Source organism: Mirounga angustirostris, unplaced genomic scaffold (assembly GCF_029215605.1).
Source record: "Mirounga angustirostris isolate CCGP_5_RB_7025 unplaced genomic scaffold, mMirAng1.0.hap1 SCAF_16, whole genome shotgun sequence".
Taxonomy (NCBI): Eukaryota; Metazoa; Chordata; class Mammalia; order Carnivora; family Phocidae; genus Mirounga; species Mirounga angustirostris.
Genome location: NW_026991724.1, coordinates 11,599,066 through 11,609,178, shown reverse-complemented (window position 1 = coordinate 11,609,178; position 10,113 = coordinate 11,599,066). Strand labels below are relative to the sequence as shown.

At 42.3% G+C, this 10,113-nt stretch overlaps 1 protein-coding gene across 1 annotated transcript; it reads left to right on the top strand.

Annotated features, from left to right (window-relative positions):
- Window positions 1–47: 47 nt before the first annotated feature.
- Window positions 48–8,898, top strand: TERF2IP (TERF2 interacting protein). Its single transcript, XM_045890709.3, has 3 exons — window positions 48–817; window positions 5,299–5,423; window positions 7,671–8,898. Exons 1-3 carry the CDS (start codon window positions 148–150, stop codon window positions 8,073–8,075), a joined length of 1,200 nt encoding a protein of 399 aa, XP_045746665.1. The 5' UTR covers window positions 48–147; the 3' UTR covers window positions 8,076–8,898.
- The last annotated feature ends 1,215 nt before the right edge of the window (window positions 8,899–10,113 follow it).

Here is a 10,113-nt window from a genome sequence, read left to right as displayed (position 1 = left end):
AGGAAGGGGCGGGCGCTCTTCGCGCGCTACTGCTGCGCAGGCGCAGGGCGGGGCTTCGCGGCCGCGGCGTCGGGAACGGCAGTTCTGTTTTGCTCTGTGCGTCAGAAGCTCGTGTGGGGGCCACTCCTCGGTCACCTGGCGTCAGCTATGGCGGAGGCGATGGATTTGGGCAAAGACCCCAACGGGCTCACCCATTCCTCGACTCTGTTCGTGAGGGAAGATGGCAGTTCCATGTCCTTCTACGTGCGTCCCAGCCCGGCCAAGCGCCGGGTCTCGACGCTCATCTTGCACGGCGGCGGCACCCTGTGCCGGGTGCAGGAACCCGGGGCCGTGCTGCTGGCCCAGCCCGGGGAGGCGGCGGCCGAGGCCTCGGGCGACTTCATTTCCACGCAGTACATCCTGGACTGCGTGGAGCGCAACGAGAGGCTCGACCTGGAGGCCTATCGGCTGGGCTCGGCGGCCGACCAGGCCCCGGAGACGAAGCCCGGTGCCCAGGCCGAGGGGGGCGCCGCCGCGCAGCCCGAGCCGCAGCCGCACGGGGGGCGCATCGCCTTCACAGACGCGGACGACGTGGCCATCTTGACGTACGTGAAGGAAAATGCCCGCTCGCCAAGCTCCGTCACCGGCACCGCCTTGTGGAAGGCGATGGAGAAAAGCTCCCTCACCCAGCATTCGTGGCAGTCCCTGAAGGACCGCTACCTCAAGCACCTGCGGGGCCAGGAGCATAAGTACCTGTTGGGGGACGCCCCAGTGAGCCCTTCGTCCCAGAAACTGAAGCGGAAAGCTGAGCAGGATCCCGAAGCTGCTGATAGCGGGGGTGAGGCCTCTGCAGCGAACGCGGGTCCTGCGCTGCACCTGTGCGGGTGGGGGCGGGGCGCCTTCCCCTTTTTCTGTTAGGCATCCATGTTGGCGCATCTGGTAGAGTCGCCCGGCTTCCCCCCGCCCCCTTAGACATCCGGGTAAAATTGCACCATTTTCTAATCGCACTTCGATATGTTTTTCCAGTAACTGGGGAACTGACGTGGTATGATATTCAAAGGTACACAAAGTCTGTATAGAGATACCCCCCACCTTACCAACCAGCTACCCAATTTTCTTCCCTAGAGGCAGTGTGTTGTCAACCACCTTCTAGGGTGTCTTTTCCAGAAACTCGTTTTAAAAAAATACTTGTGTTCAGATAGATTGAGTATAAGCCTTTTTAAAGGCATGCCAGACCAGTTTATTTTCACGTTTTGGCTTCTATGCGTATTCACAGAAGGTTTCGTCAGTTGTAATGGTCTTCCTGGTCTCGCTCAGGCGAAGTGAGTTTTTAATGCAGTTGAATTGAACGTGGGGATTCAGGTTGGTTAGGACTTAGTGGAAAGCTGTGAAGATGCTTCACTTTTGATGCAACTGGTATTGAGAGCTTAAACTGACAGACCCTTTTGTTGGAAGAAGCATGTCACCCTCCCCCTCTCCCCCGCCCCTTTCCTTAGGTGGCTGGCTATTCCATATAACATTTCAGGTCTGGGGAGGTAAATCTGTTTCTCCTGTTAAGCATGCTTAGTAGGAATTTTGTTTTTGGTAAAAGTGACATTTCAGATTCATTCATTCAACAGATATTTGAGTGCCAGACACTGTTATCCTGCTGGGATATAACAATAAATAAAAGTCCCTGCGGTCATGGAACTTAACATGCTAGCTGGGCAGTGGTAAGTGCTATAGAGAAAAATAAAATCAGGGTAAGGGATGGGGAGGAGGTTGTTTTTTACAGGGTGATAAGGGAAGGTCACTCCATAAGCTGATATTTGAGCAGAGACCAAAAGAAAGCAAGCCCCGTGGTTATCTGAGGAGGTGTTTCAGGCAGAGGGAATATTAAGTGCACAGGCCTGGAGGTGGGAATATAGCTGGTGTGTTTTTGGAGCAACAAGGACCAGTGTGGCTAGAATGGAGTAAGCAACGGAGAATTTTGGGGGAGAGGACAAGGCTATGTTTATGGGTGAAGTAGATCACGTAGGGCTTTGCGTTTAAATCGGTAGTGTTGGGACTACAGATAGGCCATTTGGAACTTTGGAGAAAATTAAGCTGGATTCACCCTACTCTGATATTTTGATTATCTGATATTTAATTGTAAAAATTAAAATCCTAAAATGACTAAGAAGAAATGGATGAGGGGTACCTGGCTGGCTTAGCTGGTAGAGCATGTGACTCTTGATGTCAGGGTTGTAGGTTTCAGCTCTGGCTTGGATGTAGGGATTACTTTAAAAAAAAAGTAAAAAGAATAGCTTGGGAAAAAGGAAATATGCATGAATATATTTTTAATTTATTTTTCAATTCTTCTAACGTTTATTGATCTTTTTTAAAACTTGGAGTACAAATGGCATATAATATTAGTTTGAAGTATACAACCTAGGGATTCTACATTTGCATACGTTGCAAACTGTCACAGTAAGTCTGGTTACTATCTGTCATCATTCAAGTTAATATTATTGATTATATTTCCTGTACTGTACATTATATCCCCATGATTTATTTTATACCTCTTGGTAGTTTGTACCTCTTGATCCCCTTCACCCATTTTGCTGCCCTGCACACCCTCATGCCAACCCTCTTCCATCTCTGTTCTCTGTATCTTTGAATTTGGGTTTTGTTTTGTTTGGTTGGTTTTTTAGATTCCCCCTAAGAGTGAAATCACTTGGTATTTGTCTTTCTTTGACTTATTTCAGCAGTATAATATCCTCTAGGTCCATCCATGTTGTTGCAAGTGGCAAGATTTCGTTACTGGTTGTTGTTGTTTTTTTTTTTAACCCCTGGCTGAGTAGTAGTCCAGTGTGAGCGTGAGTGTGTGTGTGTGTGTACACACACCACAATTTAATCCATTCATCTATCATTGGACACTTGACTTGGTTCTTGTAAATAATGGTGCAATGAACATCAGGTTGCATATATCTTTTCACATTAGTGTTTTCATTTTCTTCAGATTGATACTCCAAAGTGGTATTGCTGGATCCAGTTCTATTTTTAATTTTTTGAGGAACCTCAGTACCTTTTTCTGTAGTGGCTGCGCTGATTTACACTCCCACCAACAGTGCACAAGAGTTCCTTTTCTCTACATCTTGTCCAGTAGTTGTTATTTCTTGTCTTTTTGATAATAGCCATTCTGACAGGTGTGATGTGATACTTCATTGTAGTTTTCAGTTGCATTTCACTGATGATTAGTGATGTGAGCATCTTTTCATGTGCCTCTTGGCCATTTGTATGTTTTCTTTGGAAAAATGTTTATTCAGATCCTCTGCTTATTTTTTAATTGGACTTTTTTTGTTACTGAGTTGTATGCATTCTTTATTCTGGGTATTAACCTCTTGTTGGATGTATAATTTGCAGATATTTTCTCCCATTCAGTAGGTTGCCTTGAATATACTTTTTAATATATGCATGGTGATAGTCCTGAAACCAAAAAGATTAAAAAATTTTTTTATATTTGATTACTTGAAATTAAAAACTTTTCATGATAAAGTCAGAGAGCAAACTAGAAAAATATTGCCAATACATTGCAACATATTTTTCTTAATGTCCAAAGAGCTTGCAGAAGTTAGTGAAAGAAAACTAGTAGAACAATGAGCAAAAGAAACGGAACAAGAACTTTCCAGAAAAGGAAATGAATGGCCAATAAACAAATGCAGAATATTGTTATTAAATAAAAATAGACCCTGATCAGAGGATTGATAGAAACCATGCCTGGATTTCAGACCCATAGAAACTTAAATAACAAATATGTGTGGTGGTGTTTTTCAGGAAAGTAAATCAGAACAAGGAAATGTTGTATTTTATTTATCAGATTAGCAAAAATTAACAAATTGGGTAATATCTAGAAATATCTTTTTGGGTAATATGTATGTTACATAAAATTTGCCATTTTAACTGTTTGTAAGTGTTCACTTTGGTGGCATTAAGTACATTCACGTTGTCATGTAACCATCACCACCATCTGTCTCCAGAACTTTTTCTTTTTCTAAAACTAAAACTCTGTACCCATTAAGCACTGACTCCACTTTGCTCCTTCCCCAGCCCCTGACAACCACCATTCTACCTTTTTGTCTTTATGAATTTGATCTACTTCATGTAACTGGAATCCTACATTTGTCCTTTTATGATTGGCTTATTTCATTTAGCACAGTGTCTTCAGGGTTCATCCAGGCTGTAGCGTGTGTCTGAATTTCCTTCCTTTTTAAAGCTGAATAATAACCCGCTGCATGTATAGACCACATTTTGTTTATCTGGTCATCCATTAATGGACACTTAGGTTGTTTCCATATCTTATCTGTTGTGAGTAATGCTGCTATGTACTAATACCTTTTTGAGACCCTGGTTTCATTTCTTTTGAGTATACATTCAGAAGTGGAATTGCTGGATCGTATGGTAATTTTATGTTTAGTATTTTGAGGGACCACCATACTATTTTCCAGTTGTGTATTTTAGTACGTATATAATTGTTGTAACCACCACCTAAATCAGGATACAGAGCAGTTACATCACAAACAACTTTTTCTTGCTGCTCTTTAGTAGTCAGTTCTTGTTAGTGGAAAAGAGAACAGAATTAAATCCTCAGAGAACAAAGAGTAAAAGAGAAACTGGAGGATGCTTAGCTTTAGGAGACCCTCTTTTCTGTAGATGGTATGTAGTGGATTGTGGTGTACCCTCCTCATCTATCTTCAGTGGCCTGGAGAGCTGTCTTGCCCAAAGTCTTGTCATCTTAGGATGGCTAGCATTTAGGGACTGATCTATGGGGGAATTTTGTCATGGCTTCCTCACCCCAACTTGGCCAGCTCCAGACTTCCCCATGGTTTCAGCTGAGGCTTTGTTGGAGCTTTCACCACTCAGCTTCTTTCTCTGCCCACTCCTTCTTTCTTCTAACAGGTGTTTTGCCAAGAGCGCACCCTTTTAAACACCTATGTGTTAATCTCCATTTCACAGTCTGCTTCCCAGAGAACCCAATTTATGGCACAATTTTGTTAATTTGCACAATTTATAAATGCAAAGCAAAAAATGAATGACGCTTGAAGAGTATTTTTATTTTATGTATTAGAACCTAGAAAGAATATCACCACCTGGATAGTACAACTTTTCATAAGCAAGAGTAGAAATTTTTGAACATGCGTATCTTATGTTTTTCTTATCCTTCTGATCTAAAACTAATGTCTTCATATAGAAAAAATGTACAGGCTCACTTCTGGCTAAGAGCTCATAGAGCATGCAGTGTATTTTTGGTTTCTGTGAAAGAGGCTAATTCTAATATGGTGCTGTTCTTCTCTTTAATAGAACCACAGAATAAAAGAACTCCAGACTTACCTGAGGAAGAATATGTAAAGGAAGAGATCAAGGAGAATGATGAAGCAGTCAAAAAGATGCTTGTAGAAGCCACCCGGGAGTTTGAGGAGATTGTGGTATGTTGACTATATTTAACTTATTTCCCTGCTTCCATTCTTTTTTAAAATTGGTTATCGCATTTACTCTTTTTGTACTTAAGGTCCAGTGGGATAAGGGCAGGAGTGGGGGGAGAGGGAGAATAGAAAGTGGGACTGATCTTGGTTTCAGGCATGTAGCTTTTAGGTTTTGGTAGGAAAACTTCAGAGGGGGAGAGGGAGAAGAATTGGGAGAATTATTATTTATTTTATTTTTATTATTATTATTTTATTTTTTAAAGAGATTTATTTATTTATTTGACATACAGAGACACAGTGAGAGAGGGAACACAAGCAGGGGGAGTGGGAGAGGGAGAAGCAGGCTTCCTGCAGAGCAGGGAGCCCGATGCGGGGCTCAATCCTAGGACCCCAGGATCATGACCTGAGCCAAAGGCAGAAGAGTGAGCCACCCAGGCGTCCTGGGAGAATTATTTTTATTTTATTTTTTTTTTAATTTTTTATTTATTTGCGAGAGAGAGAATGAGAGACAGAGAGCATGAGAGGGAGGAGGGTCAGAGGGAGAAGCAGACTCCCTGCTCAGCAGGGAGCCTGATGTGGGACTCGATCCCGGGACTCCAGGATCATGACCTGAGCCGAAGGCAGTCGCTTAACCAACTGAGCCACCAAGGCGCCCCTGAGAATTATTTTTAAACCGTATAGAGCACCCGATTTCAAGGACTCTGTTCTCAGTTTAAGGTTTTCAAAATAAGACTGTAGATTTATCTTTTAAAATATTTTAATGCTTCTCAGGAAAATAAATGTAATTTTTAAAAGAGTTTAATTTCTTTAATAAACAAGTTTAGCTTTTTGTGTACTTAAGGTGGTTTTGGGATTTTTTAATGCTTGCATATTTAGTTGAGCTTCTGATACTCAGTTGGAATCTCGTATTTAATCAAAGGTAGAGGGAAAGGTAGGAACTATAAAATAGTGATTTAAAAGAAAGTTCAAATTATATGTCCTTATCTTCTCCAAGAAAAAGGATCTTGTAAATTAATTTTTCTTATTAACAAAGGAAAATGGTTAGGCCTCATCGTAAAACAGGAAAATAATTTAAAGTTCTGTAATTGATGAGTGAAGGAAGGCACAAGAATTGGCAGAATTTAGTGATTGTTGCCTTTTATAGTCCGAATTTTGTTTTATTTTTTATATTTGGTCTGTTATCCACAAACTTTCTTTTTTTTTTTTTTTTTAAAGATATTTATTTGACAGAGAGAGAGGCACAGTGAGAGAGGGAACACAAGCAGGGGGAGCGGGAGAGGGAGAAGCAGTCTTCCTGGCGAGCAGGGAGCCCGATGTGGGGCTCGATCCCAGGACCCTGGGATCACGACCTGAGCCGAAGGCAGATGCCCAATGACTGAGCCACGCAGGCGCCCCATATCCACAAGCTTTCAAATGCAAACATGGTCTACATAGTTCTCCTCTCACATAACGTGCTTTGTAATGTGCCTAAATGTAGTACAGCATGGAGGCCCTAGTATGCTTATACAGCTGTGTGTTTTGAGTGCTTATGTGAAGGCATCAGTAGGGGATGTAGTGATGCTCAAAACAGATATAATTCCTGCCCTTATGGAGCTTACAATCTGAGAGTGAAGTCAGACTTGTAACAAATGATCTAATGAACATGTGTATACGTTAAAGTGTATGCACAAACCTGTATTTTTCCATATTTAGTGTAGCTTTTTTTTTTTTAAAGATTTTACTTATTTGACAGAGAGAGACACAGTGAGAGAGGGAACACAAGCAGGGGGAGTGGGAGAGGGAGAAGCAGGCTTCCCGCAGAGCAGGGAGCCCGATGTGGGGCTCGATCCCAGGACTCTGGGATCATGACCCGAGTGGAAGGCAGACGCTCAACGACTGAGCCACTCAGGCACCCCTTTAGTGTAGCTTCTAATTTTCTGTTGGAATACCATACTTATATATATACATATATGTGCACATAGTGTACACCTAAGCACATGTATATTCCCCACCTACACGCACACACGCACATGCACACGTGCACACACACACGGTCACTCCCCGCTTAACCCAACATATATATGTATATGTAAAAACATCCAACATGAATAAATATGAGAAGGAGCATGATGGGACTGAAGGGACTGAAGGAAGTTCAGTGTGATTGGGGTGAAAAGGACAAAGGGGGGTGGTAGTTGAGAGTAGATATTGAAAGAGTAAGTGTTTGGGACTTGGTAATTAGGAACTGGTCATATTCATCACTTTCTCTAGGTTGACGAGAGCCCTGATTTTGAAATACACATAACAATGTGTGATGATGATCCACCCACACCTGAGGAAGACTCTGAGACACAGCCTGATGAGGATGAGGAAGAAGAAGAAGAAGAAAAAGTTTCTCCACCAGAGGTGGGAGCTGCTATTAAGATCATCCGGCAGTTAATGGAAAAGTTTAACTTGGATCTGTCAACAGTAACACAGGCCTTCCTAAAAAATAGTGGTGAGCTGGAGGCTACTTCCTCCTTTTTAGAATCTGGTCAGAGGGCTGATGGGTATCCCATTTGGTCCCGACAGGACGACTTAGATTTGCAAAAAGATGATGAGGATGCCCGAGATGCATTGGTCAAAAAATTTGGTGCTCAGAATGTAGCTCGGAGGATTGAATTCCGAAAGAAATAATTGGCAAGATAATGAGAAAAGAGAAAAGGTGTGGCAGGTGAGGTTTAAAAAAAAAAAAAAAAATTGTGACCATTGAACTTCAGAGATTTATACATTGGAACTGACACTTGTCTTCTGACCAATGCTGCCATTGCTCTGTGAATCTTAGATTTTGTAGCCAAGCAGAGTTGTGTAGGAGGCTAAAAACAAAAGACATTGGATATATTTAGAGCTGTCCCTGGCAGTATCAGCGTGTTTATGAAAGGAAAATCTAAACCAGAGGGAGGTTGGCCTGTGTAGTAGTAATCCTTTTCTGAATGTAACCCTTGCTATATTGTTTCAGGAGCTAGTGACAAAGTCAAAGGAGGGAGATTAGGAGATGGGTCTTTTCAGGCAGCATGAATAAAGAGCTTCCTATCCTTTGGCAGAAGCTCCTCTAGTTTGGATAGATTCCAAATCAAGAATCTAGAAATGTGGAAGTTTTAATTACAAGGCCTTGAACACAGACTTCCTAAACTCTTGCATCCCCTAGTGAGCTCTGATTTCTCAACTGCTTTGAAAATCCCATATTCCCTTTGCTAACTTACTATTTGGGGACCCTGCTCCTTGGCTGTTCTTTTCTTCCAGTCTTTGTCAGTCATACTTGTGGCACGTGTTTCTTTACCTACCACCCAGTTTTGTAGAGAGTCTTGAGAACAGTCTTACTCAGTTACTAGTAATGTGTTTTTATTTATTGAAAATTGTTTTGTGGTAAGGATTGTGTTAGATTTACAAATTAGTGAATTGATTCCTCTTTGTTGTGTTGCTTTCATTGTTGAAAATAAATAGAACTTTGAGTCTCCAAGTGTTTTTCTTTGATTGTATTCACAAAACCTTTCAATAGAAAAACCATGAAGGAATGGATGATTTTTGGCTCTTAATTAGGTCCAATAATGAACAAAGTGGTTTCATTTTAGAACTAGTAGGCTACTAGAAAGATGCTAGTTCTTCTGAATGGAGCAGAGAGAAGATCTGCATCAAGGACTGTGAAAGATGGAGTGAACTACTAAGAGCTGGAGTGGAGAGGAGCCCATCAGGAACCAGCAGGTGTGTAACAGAAGGTGTCGGTTCCCTACCCATGTTCTCTGGGCACTCACCATTCCAGCATATGCCACTGATAGGAGTCCCACTGCAAGTGCCTGCTGAAGCTTTCCCTCTGCTTGAAGTGCCGTGGAGTTAATGCCCCTGGGAGTGGCTTTCAGTCGATGGTGGATGAGAATTAGAGGACGCAGACCCAATTTCCTTGCTGTCCAGAGAAATGACACGACTGAATCTTTGAGAATTACCCCCTGAGTGGGATAACGGTGTCCATGCCACCTGTGAGAGATGCCCGGCAGAAATAAGCAGAGTGGCCCACAGTGGCAGTCTGTGTATACATGCACCCTGCATAGGCTTCCTTCTCTTGTTTGGCATCTGGACTTCCTGAGAAGTACATCCTGAAATCATCAGTTACACACACATTATTAGAGTTCAGTTCTGGTGGAGTCCAACCTAAATCAAAATGCTTCACTTTGCCCTTTAGTATGTTGAAAGGATACAACTGCTCCTAGTAGTACCTAGCTCACTCTAGGAGTAATTTTTAAGTAGGTATTGGGAAAGATTGGGTGGTGGGCATTTGTTTAAAATGTGTTATCCAGGGGCGCCTGGGTAGCTCGGTTGGTTAGGTGTCTAACTCTTGATTTCTGCTCAGATCATAATCTCAGGATTGTGAGATCGAGCCCTGCATTGGGCCTTGTGCTCAGCATGGAGTCTGTTTACGATTCTCTCCCTCTCCCTCTGTACCCCCCCCAGTTGTGCTCATGTGTGCATACTCTCTCTTTCAAATAAATGAATAAAAATGGAGATGTCATTTAGGTTGTTTATAACCTAGTAAGGTTACTACAGTTTTTACAGGGCTAGAAATTTCAGTTTTGTCAAAGCATGTGCAAAAGGGTCTGATTCATTATATCTAGACTCCCAAAGATGTGTAAACTAAAGCACTCATTATAAACTAATAACTTTCAAATACCTGTTTTTGCAA